This window comes from Bubalus kerabau, chromosome 2 (genome assembly GCF_029407905.1).
Source record: "Bubalus kerabau isolate K-KA32 ecotype Philippines breed swamp buffalo chromosome 2, PCC_UOA_SB_1v2, whole genome shotgun sequence".
Taxonomy (NCBI): domain Eukaryota; kingdom Metazoa; phylum Chordata; class Mammalia; order Artiodactyla; family Bovidae; genus Bubalus; species Bubalus kerabau.
The window spans coordinates 104,448,728-104,468,952 of record NC_073625.1 but is presented as its reverse complement, the minus strand read 5'-3'; the positions used below and the strand labels follow the sequence as shown (position 1 = coordinate 104,468,952).

Below are 20,225 nucleotides of genomic sequence, written 5' to 3'. Positions count from 1 at the left end.
ACAAAGAAGGCAGAAGCTGCTGTCATTTCATGACCTGGCCTTAGGAGTCACATATGATCACATGCACTACGCTCAGTTAGGGGATGAAACAGCCATAAGCACCACACAGATTCACAGAGAGAGGAAGCTCAACTATCTTTCTACGGGAGGTATGTCGATGAATTTGCAGCCATGTTTTTATAAAACATCATGGGAATATTTGGGGAATGGTTAATCCTTAATCCTTTGAGTTGAAATCAAGAGAAAATGTTCCAGGCCCAAAGCAGATGTAGAGGTGGCTGGAATGGAGGGGACTTTCATCATGGGATCAAGATCAGAAGGAGAACTCAGGGCAGGAAATAGAAGCAGAACAATGATGAGGCTAGATTAAGTAGGAACCATGGAGTATTGTGGAAAAAGGAAGAGAGTTCCAGAAAAACATCTATTTCTGCTTTATTGACTATGCCAAAGCCTTTGACTGTGTGGACCACAATAAACTGTGGAAAATTCTTCAAGAGATGGGAATACCTGACCACCTGACCTGCCTCTTGAGAAATCTGTATGCAGGTCAGGAAGCAACAGTTAGAACTGGACATGGAACAACAGACTGGTTCCAAATAGGAAAAGGAGTACATCAAGGCTGTATATTGTCACCCTGCTTATTTAACTTATATGCAGAGTACATCACGAGAAACGCTGGGGTGGAAGAAGTACAAGCTGGAATCAAGATTGCCGGGAGAAATATCAATAACCTCAGATATGCAGATGACACCACCCTTATGGCAGAAAGTGAAGAGGAACTCAAAAGCCTCTTGATGAAAGTGAAAGTGGAGAGTGAAAAAGTTGGCTTGAAGCTCAACATTCAGAAAACGAAGATCATGGCATCTGGTTCCATCACTTCATGGGAAATAGATGGGGAAACAGTGGAAACAGTGTCAGACTTTATTTTTCTGGGCTCCAAAATCACTGCAGATGGTGATTGCAGCCATGAAATTAAAAGACACTTACTCCTTGGAAGGAAAGTTATTACCAACCTAGATAGCATATTAAAAAGCAGAGATACTACTTTGCCAACAAAGGTCCATCTAGTCAAGGCTATGGTTTTTCCAGTGGTCATGTATGGATGTGAAAGTTGGACTGTGAAGAAAGCTGAGTGCTGAAGAATTGAAGCTTTTGAACTGTGGTGTTGGAGAAGACTCTTGAGAGTCCCTTGGACTGCAAGGAGATCCAACCAGTCCATTCTAAAGGAGATCAGTCCTGGGTGTTCACTGGAAGGACTGATGCTAAAGCTGAAACTCCACCTCATGCGAAGAGTTGACTCATTGGAAAAGACTCTGATGCTGGGAGGGATTGGGGGCAGGAGGAGAAGGGGACGACAGAGGATGAGATGGCTGGATGGCATCACTGACTCAATGGACATGAGTTTGAGTGAACTCCAAGAGTTGGTGATGGACAGGGAGGCCTGGCGTGCTGCAATTCATGGGGTCTCAAAGAGTCGGCCACGACTGAGTGACTGAACTGAACTGATGGAGTATTTAGATTACCAAACCTGGATCATTCTTTATCTAATCTATTTACACTCTTATCTGAAGTCTTAAAATACAGTTTACCAAATTGAATCATTTTTTTCAGAGGTTTGTGGAATGTTCATAGAGCATTTAATTTTTAGCCTTAAATCCAAGTAATGATTTATAGATATTATGCTAGAATTTCCCTTTCTTCATACCCTCTTACCTTTCTGGAAAGCTGCATATCATTCTTCACAATTTAAGTATTAAGTGAAGTTGCTCACTTAATACTGAACTGAACTGAAGTTGCTCAGTCGTGTCCAACTGTTTGCGACCCCATGGACTTGAGCCTACCGGGCTCTTCGTCCATGGGATTTTCCAGGCAAGAATACTGGAGTGGGTTGCCATTTCCTTCTCCAGGGGAACTTCCCAACCCAGGGATTGAACCCGGGTCTCCTGCATTGTAGGCAGACGCTTTACCGTCTGAGCCACAAGGGAAGCCCAGGTCAAATATCATCACCTCTTCCCAGCCCTCCACGAACCCATCTTGAAGGGTACTCCTTCCTTCATGATCTAGGACTGTGTTTAAGGACTGTGTATATACCTCTTTTGTAGCACTTAATCACAGTGTACTAAGATGACTTGCTTCATTGTCTGTCTTTCTCACCAGGCTGTGTTCTTCATGGCAATACCATATCTTATTCTTCTTTGTGTTAATACTTCCAGTGCCTCTACACTTACTGGTACGTATAGGCACTTAGTAGATTTGAATAAGCAACATTCAACCAGAATTGAATGTAGTTCTTATTCCCAAGACTTTCATAATTGCCTGGCCTTAAGGGATGATCACTCCATTCTCAAGAATACCAGGGCTCTTGCCCTTCTCCTAAATGCCTTCCAAGGCAGCAGATTTAGTACATACAGACACTGCTAGATTTATATCTCCAGCCAAGACTTTTCTTCTAAGCTGCAGACTATTTGTCGTCTTCATTTTGAGATCTCCAGGGGACCTCAAACTCAACATGTCCAAGATTAAGTTCATGATCTTCTACTGGTCCCCAGTCCCCCTCCCCCCACTTCAAAATAATAAATGCAACAACAGCCCACACACTCACATACCTGGCTCTCTTCCAGGATCTCCTGTCTCAGTAAATATGTCATTCTTGACACCTCCCTCTGCTTCATTCCCCATATCTAGTCACCACCAAATAGGACCATTATACCCATCTCTAAAATGTGTCCAGGTCTCTCAGCTCCACTATACCACCTCAGACCACATGACATTAATCAGTCTCCAGGAGTAAAACAGCCATCATTTTAAAAGTCTCCCTACACAAAAATAAACTCAAAATTAATTAAAGATCTAAATGTAAGACCAGAAACTCCTAGAGGAAAACATAGGCAAACACTCTCTGACATAAATCACAGCAGGATCCTCTATGACCCACCTCCCAGAGTAATGGAAATAAAGGCAAAAATAAACAAATGGAACATAATTAAACTTAAAAGCTTTTGCACAACGAAGGAAACTATAAGCAGGGTGAAAAGACAGCTTTTAGAATGGAAGAAAATAATAGCAAATGAAGCAACTGACAAAGAATTAATCTCCAAAATATACAAGCAGCTCAATACCAGAAAAAGAAATGATCCAATCAAAAAATGGGCCAGAGAACTAAACAGACAATTCTCCAAAGAAAACACACAGAAGGCTAACAAACACATGAAAAGATGCTCAACATCACTCATTATCAGAGAAATGCAAATCAAAACCACAGTGAGGCTCTATCTCACACTGGTTAGAATGGCTGCTATCAAAAAGTATACAAACAATAAATGCTGGAGAGGGTGTGGAGAAAAGGGAACCCTCTTACACTATTAGTGGGAATACAAACTAGTACAGCCACTATGGAGAACAGTGTGGAAATTCCTTAAACTGGAAATAGAACTGCCATATGACCCAGCAATCCCACTGCTGGGCATACACACCGAGGAAACCAGAATTGAAAGAGACACGTGTACCCCAATGTCCATCACAACACTGTTTACAATAGCCAGGACATGGAAGCAACCTAGATGTCCATCAGCAGACGAATGGGTAAGAAAGCTGTGGTACATTTACACAATAGAATATTACTCAGCCATTAAAAAGAATACATTTGAATCAGTTCTAATGAGGTGGATGAAACTGGAGCCTATTATACAGAGTGAAGTAAGTCAGAAAGAAAAACACCAAATACAGTGTATTAATGCATATATATGGAATTTAGAAAGATGGTAACGACAACCCTATGTGCAAGACAGCAAGAGACACAGATATAAAGAACAGAATTTTGGATTCTGTGGGAGAAGGTGAGGGTGGGATGATTTGAGAAAATAGCACTAAAACATGTATATTATCATATGTGAAATAGATCACCAGTCCAAGTTCGATGCATGAGACAGGGCACTCAAAGCTGGTGCACCGGGACAACCCTGACGGATGGAGGTAGGAGGGGGGTTCAGGATGGGGGATACATGTATACCCATGGTTGATTCATGTCAATGTATGGCAAAAATTGCCACAATATTGTAATTAGCTTCCAATTAAAATAAAATTAATTAAAAAAATAGTCTTCCTAAAGTTTCCCGTGCATCCTGTCTTGGCCACCTCAGATCCATTCTCTGCATTGTACCTAGGATGACTTTCCTGAAATAGTAGATCTGATCATGTCACCTCCCCACTCTACATCCCCAAACTAAAAACTATTTGACTCCTTACCTCTCTGGGATGAAAGCTATCCTTAATGTGACATATAAGCCATTTTGTGACCTAATGCTTGTGGAAGCACTGTTCCCTCACTCAGTCTGTTCTAGTCAAACTGACTCTTTCCTGTTACATTATTTCCTGCCACATGACCTGTGCAAAAGCAATATCCTCTCCCAGAGGTATTTTTATGCTTCATTAACTCCTGGGCATCCCTCTGTTCTCAGCTTCACTGTATCTTCCTTAAGGAAGCTCTGAGTCTAGGTCTTTGCTATACATTCTCACAGACTGTTTCTTTCCTTTAACACTTATTTAAGTTTATAATTCCACATTCCTTTGTGTGGTTGATTAATGAAGCTCCAATACTGTGGCCATCTGATGTAAAGAGCTGACTCATTGGAAAAGACCCTGACGCTGGGGAAGATTGAAGGCAAAAGGAGAAGGGGATGGCAGAGGATGAAATGGTTAGATAACATCACCAACACAATGGACATGGATTTGAGCAAACTTCAGGAGATAGTGGAGGACAGAGGAGCCTGGTGTGCTACAATCCATGGGGTCACAAAGAATAGGATATGACTTAGTGACTGAACAACAACAACATGTCCTCCCACTCAGCCATTAATTTGTGAAAATGGGTTGAGACTGTTTATGCTTACTCTTGGATTGCTGCTGATGGGTCTCTGGCACATAGTAGATAGATTGTCCTTGTCTACCTGTCTCATGGTCAGCAGTGATAATGGACTGTCCTAGAAGAGATAGAGTTTACCATAGAGTAGTATAAGGAATTATCAGTGGGCCCTTATTTTAGTTCATTATTTAGTTAAATTACTGAAGTCTAAATAAAATACAGAAAATTCTCCAGGCAAGAGTACTGAAGTGGGTTGCCATTTCCTTCTCCAGGGGATCTTCCTGACCCAGGGATTGAACCTGGGTCTTCTTCATTGCAGGCAGATTCTTTACCAACTGAGCTACAAGGGAAGCCCAATTATTTAGTTAAATTACTTAAGTCTAAATAAAATACAGAAATATCTGTAATTTGCTCAGTCATGTCTGACTCTTTGTGATCCCATGGACTATAGCCCGCCAGGCTCCTCTGTTGATGGCATTTTCCAGGCAAGAATACCGGAGTGGTTGCCATTTCCTTCTCCAGGGGATCTTCCTGACCCAGGGATTGAACCTGGGTCTTCTTCATTGCAGGCAGATTCTTTACCATCTGAGCTACCAGGAAAGCCCATAATGCAGTGTAGCTCTCTTAATTAACTAATTTTGGAAACCTTGCATTTCTTTTTTGTCCAAGATAAGCTATGGTGGAGCACAGATTACTGCAGGATTTGAAGATGGCGTTGTTCGAATTCTTGAACTTTATGATCCAAAAGGGCTCACGGTTTTTGTGGGACGGAAGAAAGTTTTGGATGCAGATATTCGTTTGAAACAGGTTTTCAAACCTCATACTGCTGCTATCACTGCTTTAGCTTATGATCGTGATGGAGAAGTTCTAGCCACAGGGGTAAGGAGTAGATTTCCTTTTGTTTCCTATTGAATTTTTGTGGTTAACCTTGCCTTATTAGTCGTCCTACTTAATGATGCCTTCTTTCCTTATATTTCTTTCCAAGAACGTATATCTATTTCTTGTTTTCTTTGTATTCACATTCTTTCAGTATAGTCTGTGCCTCACTATAAAATATTAAAAATATTCTTACAAATTGAGTTGTAATGCTTATTTTAAATGAATAGAAATTCTCAACTGGGAATAATGCAGCATGTTTTATGTATGGTCAGTGTTTTAAATGAAGAGAATAACCATGTAAATTCATTATGCATAAATAGGTGAGCATATGCATTGTGGAATTTTTTGTGAATTAATTTATACACAGGTATGGTGATCATTTTTTTTTTTAGAAACACAAGAAAACATGTGACAGGTTTGTCAAACATTCTCACAGGGAAAATGAAGCAAATATTTGAAATAAGAATGTTCCCAGAATAATCTAGGATATATGATCATTATAGGTATAAGTATACAGTGGGTGTAATATAGCTGTTAAATATTTCTTTATACTCTCTGGAATAGATTTCCATAATAATATATATTTGGATATCTCTCTTTTTCTTAGAGTAAAGATAAAACTGTCTTCTTTTTTGAAGTGGAAAGGGACTATAAGCCTATTGGTTATATTACTACTCCTGGACCTGTTTGCCAGCTAACATGGTCTTCAAGCTCTCATGTAAGTAGTTATTGTCTTCATGTTTAAATCTCAATTACTACATAGTGAAGTGATCTGTTAGAAATTAGTGGGTGGAATTACTAGCTCCGCTCTTGGGTCCTGCAGCGAGGGGCCAAGGAAGCTGTTCAGCTTGACTAGTGAAACATCACTCAGGAGCTCCAAGCCACCACCCTCCATACTCCCACTACCTCCTCTCTCTTCCATAATCTAATCAGTCTATTATATCTGAGTTTGCTTCAACAACAGAGACTTTATCATGAAACACAACATGTCAGAATGTGTTGACTTGGGTCTGGCAGTCCTTCTGACATTAAGTTCATTTCTAAGGTCTGAATGTATTTGTCCTCATCTTTATTGCTTTCCTGCTCCGCTCTCTGAATTTCACCTCCATTTTCTTTTCCAACTTCCATTGCCTGTTTCCTAACGACAATGGTGATTCAGCATTGATTACTAATCTTATTAAATGCCTCTAATTTCCCTACTTTTGAGCATAGGATAATTCAATCACCTGAATATTGATTGTCTAAGCCAGGTACTGTACTAGGATCCTAGCATAATAATAATACCAATGAACTATATAGAAGTGCTATCAGAATTTTGGGGATAGCATCTGTAACCTATTTTAAATAGTTATATTGTTCTGTGATAGAATTATTTAAGGTTTCACAAGGGAATGGGTGACTAAAATATCAGTATCAGTGGTTTAGATAGTATGTACTATGAATATGGGGCTTTTCTGGTGGCTCAACAGTAAAGAATCTGCCTTCAATGCAGGAGCCCCAGGGAGACACAGGTTCAATTCCTCGGTCAGAAAGATCCCCTGGAGAAGGGCATGGCAACCCACTCCAGTATTCTTGCTTGGAAAATCCCATGGATAGAGGAGCCTGGCAGGCTACAGACCATGGGGTTGCAGAGTCGGACACGACTGGAGCGACTTAACAGGCACGTACGCACTATGAATATAGAGCAGGGGAATATCAAGAAAGGGGGAAGTTAACATGTTATGTTATATTATTCTATATTAATCTTAAGGAATTGGCAGAATGTGAGTCAGAGAGGAGGTGAGTGCAAGTGGTGTAGGTAAAGAGAATGAGAGCTGCAGAAGATGCTCTGTTAAAGCATGAGCAGTTATATCACAACATATTTGTGCATCCGTCAGTCATTTCTCTCGACATCAAAGTTACAAAAAAAAGCAGCCCAACATTTTTCAGGAGTTAGGAACGATGGGTGGGAAAGGGGTGGGTTTGACTCTATAAAGGGACAGCTTGAAGGAGATCTTTTTGGTGGTGGAGTAGTTTGTATTTTGCTTGCTGTGGATGATTACTTGAATCTGCACATGTGATAAAATGACATGGAACCATACACACATTCTATGTTTATGTTGATTTCCTGCTTTTGATATTGGTGCATAAGAGGTAACCAGTGGGAGAAACTGGGCAAAGGGTACATGATACCTCTTTGTACTATCTTAGTAGCTTCCTATGAATTAATATTTCAAAATAAGAATTTTTTAAAGAAGTAAGCAGAAAAGACCCCTCTCTCCCTCCACCAGGATGAGATGGTTGGATGGCATCACCGACTCAATGGACATGAGTTTGGGTAAACTCCAGGAGTTGGTGATGGACAGGGAGGCCTGGCATGCTGTGGTTCATGGGCTCGCAAAGAGTCGGACACGACTGAGCAACTGAACTGAACTCCCTCCACCAAAACAGATAAAAAGACATTTCAGGCAGTGGTACCAGTTAGCACTTGTATTTCTAACATTGTTTGGGAGTTACTAACGTAAAAGTAAATTACTCTCATTTCACAATACATACATGTATCAAATCATCATGTTGTACATCTTAAACTTATACAATGTTATGTCAATTATATTACAATGAAAGTGAGAGAAGAAATAAATTACCATTTGTAGCTGCACACTTCAGTTGTCCAAATAGCAATAGCTGTTAGCCCCTACCAGCTCAATGGTCAGTCCTGTAACCTTCCTGAATGCATTAAGCTTCTGTCCATTATTTTCTTTTCCAGTAAGAGTGCATCACTCAAATAACCATTCTACCTGCAGTTGTCACTACTGTGATCACTTAGGTAGTAGTTACAAGGAAGAAGTTATAAGGGAGCCAGATGAGAGGCAGGTAGATCTATTGGGCAGCTGTGTTCCAGAGAAGATGACACCAAGGTGTGGATACAAGCTAGGTTGAATTGACAGAACTTGATGATCTTTTGAATTTCTGGGGATAATTTTGAGGTTCTAAATGAAATTCATTGGAGTTTCTCTAAATGTTATTTTTTTTTTTCTCTCTCTTGCATTTTCTGAGAGCACCATTTTTCCTGTTTCCTAAACCAGGAAATCTTTGAGCCATCTCTTTCTGACCTCTGACCACCCTGCTTCACCAAGCCCTGCCATTGGTTATGCATCTTAAACATCTGTTAAATCTGTCTCTTCTGTGTCCTCTCTGCTCCTCTTTGTTTCATCCATTAAGCTTTGAACTTGATCTTCTCTGCATAAAATGACCTCCTTCTTATCCTGACATGTATCAACTCACTATTTTTTAACATACACACATAATTTACTAATGGGGGCTTTCCTGGTGGCTCAGATGGTAAAGAATCTACCTGCAATGCAGGAGGACTGGATTTGATCCCTGGGTCAGCAAGATCCCTTGGAGAAGGAGATGGCTACCCACTCCAGTATTCTTTTTTTTTTTTTCCTGTAAAAACATTGGTTTTATTATTCAAAAAAAAAAAAAAAACACACACACAAAAGGAGAAGACAGAAACAAAAATCCTGGTCATTTGCAGTATCTATCAGCTTTCAATTTGGCTCTCCTGTCCAGAAGTGTTTCATGCAAGAATCCATCTTTCCGGGCCTTTTTTAGAATTTTACTGTCTTCTTTACTTATTTTAAGCTTGTGGTCTTGGAAGCTCTGGAATTTTTTTACGTAATTGATTTCACACTGTTTGACATTTCCTTTGTCTTCTTCTGGAATATCATCTTTTTTCTTAGTTTCCCTTTCAGCGCAGGATCTGATCTTTATCATTTCTTCTTCTCCTGCCGTTTTACTTTTGGCTTCTATATCACCTGCTTCATTGCATCTAATAAAACAGCTATTGGAGGCCAGTAAAGCCATTTTCCCATCTTGAAAGATGGGTTCCCACTGCTCTCTAGGTCCAATTGCATCTGAACGCCCAACAACAAGTCCGTCTGAATTTATACCAAGGTATTTCCCATAGCCAGATTTCAGGGCAATTCTGGAATCAGACAATTTGACAGCTGTAAACTGCTCTGGAGGACTAGGGCCCTCATCAACTTCTTTATGCGGAGCTCCCAGGGTAAAGAGTCCATTGTCGAGTGCATGTATGTAGGTTCCTTTATCCATTTCAATTGCTATGGTTCCTGAAATCTCACCAAAGTTCGTGACTGTCCACCAGATTCCAACAATATCAAGCTGAGTTTCTTCATCTTCTTCTCTTTTTCTCTTCTTCTCTTTGCTCTTTTTCTTCTTACTCTTGGCCTTGGTTCCCTTGAGCACGAGTTTGGTGGACTTCACATAGGAGTACTCGGCCATGGTCGTGGCAAAAGACGTGAACCGGAGCAGGAGCGGGCGACGGAGGCACAAAAGTTCCCCGAAAACGTATGCTCCACCAGAGAGGGCGCGTCTCCCTGCGGCCCCTGGCCTTTTTTCACCCCAATGTCCCACTCCAGTATTCTTGCCTGGAGAATTCCATGAACAGAGGAACCTGATGGGATACAATCCATGGAGTCTCAAAGAGTCAAACATGACTGAGTGACTAATGCTAACTAATTTACTAATATTCTAATAAGGATTTTTATATGTACATACGTAACAGTGATAATACCCCCTTTTTGTAATGTCCTTACCGGCTTTGGAATTGAGGTATTACTGGCCTTATTTTTGAAAAAAAAAGTCTTTATATTCTCTGGACCTGAATTGTTGTTTGTAGGAGGATTTTTAATAATGAATTTCTTCAATAGATACAGAACTATAAACTGCTAAAAAAGATAACTATCACCCCACAATTTTATACCCAGTGTTAGTATCATTCAAAAATGAAACTAAGTAAACAATAATGTGACTTTTTGGATGAAATGAGCAACTCCTGTTCCTATGCAGCTTTCAGTTCAGTTCAGTTCAGTTCAGTCGCTCAGTCGTGTCCGACTCTTTGCGACCCCATGAATCGCAGCACGCCAGGCCTCCCTGTCCATCACCAACTTTCGGAGTTCACTCAGACTCACATCCATCGAGTCAGTGATGCCATCCAGCCATCTCATCCTCTGTTGTCCCCTTCTCCTCCTGCCCCCCAATCCCTCCCAGCATCAGAGTCTTTTCCAATGAGTCAACTCTTTGCATGAGGTAGCCAAAGTACTGAAGTTTCAGCTTTAGCATCATTCCTTCCAAAGAACACCCAGGGCTGATCTCCTTTAGGATGGACTGGTTAGATCTCCTTGCAGTCCAAGGGACTCTCAAGAATCTTCTCCAACACCACAGTTCAAAAGCATCAGTTCTTCGGTGCTCAGCTTTCTTCACAGTCCAACTCTCACATCCATACATGACCACTGGAAAAACCATAGCCTTGACGAGATGGACCTTTGTTGGCAAAGTAATGTCTCTGCTTTTCAATATGCTATCTGGGTTGGTCATAACTTTTCTTCCAAGGAGTAAGCATCTTTTAATTTCATGGGGTTATGTAAATGTTTTAAAGGCAAATGCCCAGCAGAATGTCAGGCTCACATTTCTGCATTTCCTTTTTCTCTGGTATCCTGTGCTCTCAAGTTCTAACTTTCTTGTTGGTTGCTTTGAATTTCAACTTGTGTCTGTTTATGTCTGTTGTTTTTTTTCAGTCATTCAATTGTGCTCGACTCTTTGTGACCCCATGGACTGCAACATACCAGGTCTCCCTGTATCCTTCACCATCTCCCGGATCTTGCTCTAGCTCATGTCCATTGAATCAGTGATGCTATCCAACCATCTCATCCTCTGTCGTCCCCTTCTCCTCCTGCCCTCGATCTTTCCCAGCATCAGGGTCTTTTCCAATGAGTTAGCTCTTCGCATCAGGTGGCCAAAGTATTGAGCTTCAGCTTCAGTCCTTCCAATGAATATTCAGGGTTGATTTCCTTTAGGATAGACTGATTTGATCTCTGTGCAATCCAAGGAACTCTCAAGAGTCTTCTCCAGCACCACAGTTTGAAAGCATCTGTTCTTTATGTCTGAGAGAATGCCTAAAGCTCTAGAACACTGCATTCTGATTGGCTTCTATGTCCCATTCTGTAAGTTGGCCAATGCCCTGAGAAGAAAAAGTACAAAGAATGTTCACCTCACCTCAACTAGCTTCCTTTTTCCTGCAATCTTGGCTTCAGAGCTGTAGTTATACTGATTTCTCGGTGATGTCTTTAGCTGGTTTAGCAAACTTTTCATGTTATTGAATTGTTAGCTAATATATAGCTAATATAGGGGTTTTCATCTGTTTATAAATAAGATTTGGCTAATATTTTCTTTCTTCATAGTTCCTCTGTTTTGTTATTAAAATTTTTTAATCTCCTAAGATGAATTGTAAAATATCCCTCTTTTTCTATTCTCTTGAAGAGTTTAAATTAGAATTTTAAATTTTTGGCAGATTTGGTAATGTATTCATCAGAGCATAGCGTCTGAGGTGATTTTTTTTAAATTAATTCAATGACTTTAATAATTGTGTGTGTGTGTGTGTGTGTTCCGTCATGTCCGACTTTTTGTGACTCCATAGACTGAACCCGCCAGGCTCCTCTGTTCATGATATTTCCCAGGCAAGAATACTGGAGTGGGTTGACATTTCCTACTCCGGGGATCTTCTCAGCCCAGGGATCGAACCTGTCTGTCTTGTGTCTCCTGTATTGGCAGTCAAATTCTTTACCTCGGCACCGCCTGGGAAATCATAGTTCTTTTAAAATTTTTAAAGTATGCTTCTACTGCTGCTGCTAAGTCTCTTCAGTCATGTCTGACTTTGTGCGACCCCATAGATGGCAGCCTACCAGGCTCCTCTGTCACTGGGATTTTCCAGGCAAGAACACTGGAGTGGGTTGCCATTTCCTTCTCCAAAGCATGAAAGTGAAAAGTGAAAGTGAAGTTGCTAAGTGAAAAGTGAAAGTGAAGTTGCTTGGTCATGTCCAACTCTTTGTGACCCCATGGACTGCAGCCCACCAGGCTCCTCCGTCCATGGAATTTTCCAGGCAAGAGTACTGGAGTGGGTTGCCATTGCCTTCTCCATTTTAAAGTATAATTGACATAAATTAGTTTTAAATAAACAACATGATTTGATACTCAAATGATTTGCCACATACTGATTGCCACAGTAAGTATAGTTAACATCTGTCACTGTACATGAGAACTTTTGAGATCTATTCTCTGAGCAACATTCAAATAAGCGATGTAGTATTATTGACTGTAGTCATCATGCTGTACATTGCATTCCCATGACTTAATTTATAAGAAATTTGTACCTTTTGAACTCTTTGCTTTACCCATCCTCAAGCTACTTTGGCAATCACCACTCTATTTTCTGCATCTATTTTTTTTTTTTCCCTTAAGATTCCACATACAAGTGAGATCATAGTATATTTGTCTTTTTTTTCTGACTTATTTAACATAACACCTTCAAGGTCTATCCATATTGTTGAAGATCACAAGATTTCATTCTTTTATGGCTGAATAATTTTCCATTGTGTTACATAATCATAATGGAATATTTTCTTTTCTTTCTCCATTCATCCTTCAGTGTACACTTAGACTGTTTCCATGTCTTAGCTATTGTAAAGAATGTTGCGATAAACATGAGGATGCAGGTATTTTTTAAAGTTAATGTTTTCGTTATCTCAGATAAGTACCTGGAAGTGAAGTTGCTGGATTATATGTAGTTCTGTTTAATTTTTTGAGGAATCTCCACATTGTTTTCAATAGTGGCTGTATTGATTTATGTTACTACCAATAAGCGTTCCCTTTTTTCCACATCTTAGCCAGCATTTCTTGTCTTTTTGATAATAGCTATTTTGGCAGAGGAGCCTAGTGGGCTACAGTCGATGGGATCACAAAGAATTGGACATGACTGAAGCAACTCATTCTGAGAGGTGGGAAGTGGTTTTGAATTGTAATTTCCTGATGATTAGTGATGTTGAGCATCTTTTTATGTACTCGTCTGTCTTCTTTGGAAAAATATCTATTCAGATCTTCTGCCCATTTTTTAATTCGATTGTTTGTACTGCTCAGAGTGCATGCCTGGGAATAAGGGGCAAGCCCTTCAATTATGAATGGGGTTAGCGGGCCTCCAGCCTCCTTGCAGAATGATGGATCAGGTTTCATGGGGGAAATGGTTTGACAGGACACCTGTCCTTGCCTGTTGGCTGGTGTGTTTGAGAAATCCACTAGAATGCTTTTGCAGCTTTAATCCTCTTACCTTCCCTCAGACCCCTCTTTTGCATGCTCTCTGTATGTATTCTTCCAGCTATTTTATAACTTGTCTGCTCTAATCAAATGCTGTGAGGCCCACTCTTGTTCCTCAGCTCTCAGCAGGTCAAAAACCCTGGTCTTTGGGGGCATCTCTGAGTTTACAGACCTTCTTTATTAGTCCCAGAACTTTGTGCTTTCTGAGAAGGTCCATAACACCTTAGGCTCCATACAGAACCCTGCCCAGTTCCCTGCTCTCAATTTCTTAATGGAACATGTATCTTCTGATAAATCACTTCATAGGAGCTCTGGATACACAGATGACAGGTATCTGTTCAGACACAATCATGTAACGTGCTCTGAGCATCTTCTTCACATTCACAGGGTACATCATAATTTACCATGTGTATGTAGATTTATTTTGGGGTTCTCTATTCTGTTCCAATGATCTTTATGACTTTTTATGATAATACTATATTTTGATTACTATAGCTTTACAGAATAGTTTGAAATCAGGTAGTTATGATGCCTCCAGCTTTGACTTCTTTCTCCAGATTGCTTTGGCTATTTAGGATCTGTTATGGTTCCAATCAGATGTGTTCTTGATTTAATTTTGGTAAGCACATCCCCCCCCACCCAGGGAACTTGTTTCTTGCTGTCTGTAATTTTCATAATACTCTTAATGTCACAAGATCTATAGAGATGTTTCCTTTTTATTTTTTTATATTGGTTATTTTCCTCCTCCCTCTTGCTTAATCTTCTGAGAAGTTTGTCAGTATTTTCAAGGAACTTTTCACTATATTGATTTTATTTTGTTTTTTTTTTTTTTGTTTGTTTGTTTCATTATGTTCTTTTATTATGATCCTATACCTACTGTGGGCTTCCCTGGTAGCTCAGCTGATAAAGAATCTGCCTGCAATGTAGGAGACCCTGGTTTGATTCCTGGGTTGAGAAGATCTGCTGGAGAAGGAATAGACTACCCATTCCAGTATTCTTGGGCTTCCCTGGTGGCTCAGCTGGTGAAGAATCTGCCTGCAATGCAGGAGACATGGGTTTGATCCCCACGTTGGGAAGATCCCCTGGAGAAGGAAATGGCTACCCACTCCAGTATTCTGGCCTGGAGAATTCCACGGACTATTCTATGGGGTTGCCAAGAGTCAGACACAGCTGAGCAACTTCCACTTTCATACCTACTGTATTAGGGTTTATTTTCTAATTTTATGAGATGGATACTTACATTAGTTATTAACTTAATATGCATCTTTATGTGCACCCTCACTTCGCAAGGATGATATCTGAGCTGTGAAATCCCCCTCCTCTTCTGTGTCCTCTCCTAAGGGCATGAGTCCTGACCTGATTGCTTCTCCACCCTGCCCAACTCCTTGTGGATCTCTTTTGTAGCCTTGGTTGCAGAAGACCTTTGTATTAGTTTCTAGTTTATTTTCAGTGAGAAGTGATCCATATATAGGTGTTTTTTTGGATGCATTTATGGCATGTGTTGAGCCCAGTGTTGTCCTACTCTGAATGTTGTTCTCTTCTAGAAATACTAATTTCTTAGGCAGTCAGTTCAGTTGCTTAGTTGTGTCCAACTCTTTGAGACTCCATGGACTGCAGCACGCCAGGTTTCCCTGTCCATCACCAACTCCTGGAGCTTGCTCTTAATTTCTAAATACATGGAATTTTTACTTTTAAATTATGAAGTGAATGAAGTGTTATTCACTCAGTCGTGTCTGACTCTTTACAACCCTATGGACTGTAACCTACCAAGCTCCTTTGTCCATAGAATTCTCCAAGCAAGAATACTGGAGTAGGTAGCCACTCCCTTCTCCAGGGGATCTTTCTGACCCAGGGATCGAGCCTGGGTCTCCCACATTGCAGGCAGATTCTTTGCCATCTGAGTTTAATTGCATTTTACTTTAGCTCTATTATTTTAATCTTTTGAAATTGAGGCAAATTTTATAAATATGCTTCATATACTTGTAAATATTCTTCATGTGCTTTTTGAATATTCTTCATGTGATACTGTATGTAGCCTGTTCTCAAAGTTCTATGCAGTTTCTGCTATGTCTATTAGCTCAGATTTTTAATTATATAGTTAAATTATCTATATCACTTTGATTTTTCTATTTGCTTGTTACTGAGAGACTTTAGAAAAATCTTTATTTTTTTCCTCCTTGGTTCTGTCATTCTTTGCTTTATATTTTGAAGTCATGATACTAGTGAAAGTGAAAGTGTTATTTGCTCAGTCCTGTCTGACTCTTTGCAATTCCATGGACTGTAGCCTGCCAGGCTCCTCTGTCCATGGAATTCTCCAGGCAAAAATACTGGACTGGGTTTTCATTCCTTTCTCCAGGGGATCTTCCCAACCCAGGGATTGAACCTGGGTCTTTGGCATTGCAGACAGATTCTTCACCATCTGAGCCAACAGGGAAGTGTATTAGGTGAATACAAATTTAACTCATCAATTTTCTGATAAATTAAACCTTTTATTATGAAGTGAATTTTTCATCTCTATTATTTGTTTTATGTGTGTCTTTTGTGAACAGCTGGATTTTAAAAATATCCAGTCTGATCATCTTTGTCTTTTAGCTGAAGCACTTAATTAATTTATAAGTAGTATAATAATTTGGATTAAATCTACCATCTTATTTTGTGCTTTTTAACCCTTATTTTCTTTATTTTTCTTTCTTTTTTTTTTTTAAATTTTATTTTATTAACATAACTGTATTAGATTTGCCAAATATCAAAATGAATCCGCCACAGGTCTACATGTGTTCCCCATCCTGAACCCTCCTCCCTCCTCCCTCCCCATTCCATCCCTCTGGGTCGTCCCAGTGCACCAGCCCCAAGCATCCAGTATCGTGCATCGAACCTGGACTGGCAACTCATTTCATACATGATATTTTACATGTTTCAATGCCATTCTCCCAAATCATCCCACCCTCTCCCTCTCCCACAGAGTCCATAAGACTGTTCTATACATCAGTGTCTCTTTTGCTGTCTCGTACACAGGGTTATTGTTACCATCTTTCTAAATTCCATATATATGCGTTAGTATACTGTATTGGTGTTTTTCTTTCTGGCTTACTTCACTCTGTATAATAGGCTCCAGTTTCATCCACCTCATTAGAACTGATTCAAATGTATTCTTTTTAATGGCTGAATAATACTCCATTGTGTATATGTACCACAGCTTTCTTATCCATTCATCTGCTGATGGACATCTAGGTTGCTTCCATGTCCTGGCTATTATAAACAGTGCTGCGATGAACATTGGGGTACACGTGTCTCTTTCCCTTCTGGTTTTCTCAGTGTGTATGCCCAGCAGTGGGATTGCTGGATCATAAGGCATGTCTATTTCCAGTTTTTTAAGGAATCTCCACACTGTTCTCCATAGTGGCTGTACTAGTTTGCATTCCCACCAACAGTGTAAGAGGGTTCCCTTTTCTCCACACCCTCTCCAGCATTTATTACTTGTAGACTTTTGGATCACAGCCATTCTGACTGGTGTGAAATGGTACCTCATAGTGGTTTTGATTTGCATTTCTCGGATCATGAGTGATGTTGAGCATCTTTTCATGTGTTTGTTAGCCATCTGTATGTCTTCTTTGGAGAAATGCCAAGATGGCGGAGGAGTAGGACGGGGAGAACACTTTCTCCCCCACAAATTTATCAAAAGAGCATTTAAACGTCGAGTAAATTCCACAAAACAACTTCTGAATGCCGGCAGAGGACATCAGGCACCCAGAAAAGCAGCCCAACTCTTCTTTATTTTTCTTTCCTTATTTGTCTTATTTTGGATCGTTTTTCCTTAAATAATCATTCTATTTTTCCTTTTGCTTGTTTGGAAGTTATACAGTTATTTCTATTCTTTTAATGGATAGTTTACATTTTAACATATGTCCGTAACTTATGAAAGTTTAATGTTAATTCTTTACCCAAGACAATGCAAACACCTTAGAAATCTTCCCTCTACCTTCCATCTGGAATGATATTCTATTGCTGTGTATTTTAAAAATAATCTTTTAAGATATATACATATACATGTATAAATTTTTTACAATTGAAGTATAGTTGATTTACAACATGAGTTTCTAGTGTGTAGCACAGTGATTCAGTTATTTTTTTTTAGATTCTTTTCCATTATAATTGACTGCAAGATAATATATTTTGTGGTGCCGTAACAGTAGGACCTTATTGTTTATCTACTTTATACATAGTAGTTTGTATCTGGTAACTCTAAACTGATTTATCTCTCGCTTCCCCCTTTGGTAACCATAAATTTGTTTTCTATGTCTGTGAGTCTGTTTCTGATTTGTAAGTTAGTTCATTTGTATAATATTTTTTAGATTCTGCATATAAGCAATATCATATGATATTTGTCTGACTTCACTTATTGATGATGATCTCTAGATCCATCTATGTTGCTGCAAATTGCATTGTTTCATTCTTTTTAATGGCTGAGTAATATTTCATTGTATATAAATCACATCTTCTTTATCCATCCCTCTGTTGATGGACATTTAGGTTGCTTCCATGTCTTGGCTATTGTAAATAGTGCTGCTATGAGTATTAGGGTGCATGTATCTTTTTGAATTGGAATTTTCTCCAGGTATATGCACAGGTGTAGAATTACTGGATCATACAGTAACTCTATTTTTAGTTTTTTAAGGAATACCTATATTATTCTCCATCAGAGAAGGCAATGGCACCCCACTCCAGTACTCTTGCCTGGAAAATCCCATGGATGGAGGAGCCTGGTGGGCTGCAGTCCATGGCGTCGCTAAGAGTCAGACATGACTGAGCAACTTCACTTTCACTTTTCACTTTCATGCATTGCAGAAGGAAATGGCAACCCACTCCAGTGTTCTTGCCTGGAGAATCCCAGGGACGGGGGAGCCTGGTGGACTGATGTCTATGGGGTCGCACAGAGTCGGACATGACTGAAGTGACTTCAGTTCAGTTCAGTCGCTCAGTCATGTCCGACTCTTTGCGACCCCATGAATCGCAGCACACCAGGCCTCCCTGTCCATCACCAACTCCCGGAGTTCACTCAGACTCATGTCCATCGAGTCAGTGATGCCAACCAGCCATCTCATTCTCTGTTGTCCCCTTCTCCTCCTGCCCCCAATCCCTCCCAGCATCAGAGTCTTTTCCAATGAATCAACTCTTTGCATGAGGTGGCCAAAGTACTGGAGTTTCAGCTTTAGCATCATTCCTTCCAAAGAAATCCCAGGGCTGATCTCCTTCAGAATGGACTGGTTGGATCTCCTTGCAGTCCAAGGGACTCTCAAGAGTCTTCTCCAACACCACAGTTCAAAAGCATCAATTCTTTGGCGCTCAGCCTTCTTCACAGTCCAACTCTCACATCCATACATATCCACTGGAAAAACCATAGCCTTAACTAGATGGACCTTTGTTGGCAAACTAATGTCTCTGCTTTTCAATATGCTATCTAGGTTGGACATAACTTTCCTTCCAAGGAGTAAGCATCTTTTAATTTCATGGCTGCAGTCACCATCTGCAGTGATTTTGGAGCCTAGAAAAATAAAGTCTGACACTGTTTCCACTGTTTCCCCATCTATTTCCCATAAAGTGATGGGACCGGATGCCATGATCTTCGTTTTCTGAATGTTGAGCTTTAAGCCAACTTTTTCACTCTCCTCTTTCACTCTCATCAAGAGGCTTTTTAGTTCCTCTTCACTTTCTGCCATAAGGGTGGTGTCATCTGCATATCTGAGGTTATTGATATTTCTCCTGGCAATCTTGATTCCAGCTTGTGTTTCTTCCAGTCCAGCTTTTCTCATGATGTACTCTGCATATAAGTTAAATAAACAGGATGACGATATACAGCCTTGACGTACTCCTTTTCCTATTTGGAACCAGTCTGTTGTTCCATGTCCAGTTCTAACTGTTGCTTCCTGACCTGCATACAGATCTCTCAAGAGGCAGGTCAGGTGGTCTGGTATTCCCATCTCTTTCAGAATTTTCCACAGTTTATTGTGGTCCACACAGTCAAAGGCTTTGGCATAGTCAATAAAGCAGAAATAGATGTTTTTCTGGAACTCTCTTGCTTTTTCCATGATCCAGCAGATGTTGGCAATTTGATCTCTGGTTCTTCTGCCTTTTCTAAAACCAGCTTGAACATCAGGAAGTTCATGGTTCACATATTGCTGAAGCCTGGCTTGGAGAATTTTGAGCATTACTTTACTAGCATGTGAGATGAGTGCAATTGTGCGGTAGTTTGAGCATTCTTTGGCATTGCCTTTCTTTGGGGTCGGAATGAAAACTGACCTTTTCCAGTCCTGTGGCCACTGCTGAGTTTTCCAGA

At 40.1% G+C, this 20,225-nt stretch overlaps 2 protein-coding genes across 6 annotated transcripts in view; one reads left to right on the top strand and one right to left on the bottom strand.

Annotated features, from left to right (window-relative positions):
* The window catches only part of CFAP44 (cilia and flagella associated protein 44), a 126,764-nt gene that overhangs the window by 31,086 nt on the left and 75,453 nt on the right, over positions 1-20,225 (top strand). For all 5 annotated transcript variants that reach the window (XM_055568169.1, XM_055568166.1, XM_055568168.1 and 2 more), the window contains 2 exons: positions 5,531-5,740; positions 6,348-6,458. In XM_055568169.1, coding sequence (XP_055424144.1) covers positions 5,531-5,740; positions 6,348-6,458 — 321 coding nt within the window. The remainder of the gene's footprint in view (positions 1-5,530; positions 5,741-6,347; positions 6,459-20,225) is intronic.
* Positions 9,196-10,152, bottom strand: LOC129643526 (protein FRG1). The gene has a single exon (XM_055568191.1). The coding sequence runs from the start codon at positions 10,025-10,027 to the stop codon at positions 9,251-9,253; it is 777 nt and encodes a 258-aa protein (XP_055424166.1). The 5' UTR covers positions 10,028-10,152; the 3' UTR covers positions 9,196-9,250.

Bases quoted from the DNA above. Each gene is read 5' to 3' on its own strand.
- LOC129643526 (XM_055568191.1), bottom strand. From the start codon at position 10,027: ATGGCCGAGTACTCCTATGTGAAGTCCACCAAACTCGTGCTCAAGGGA.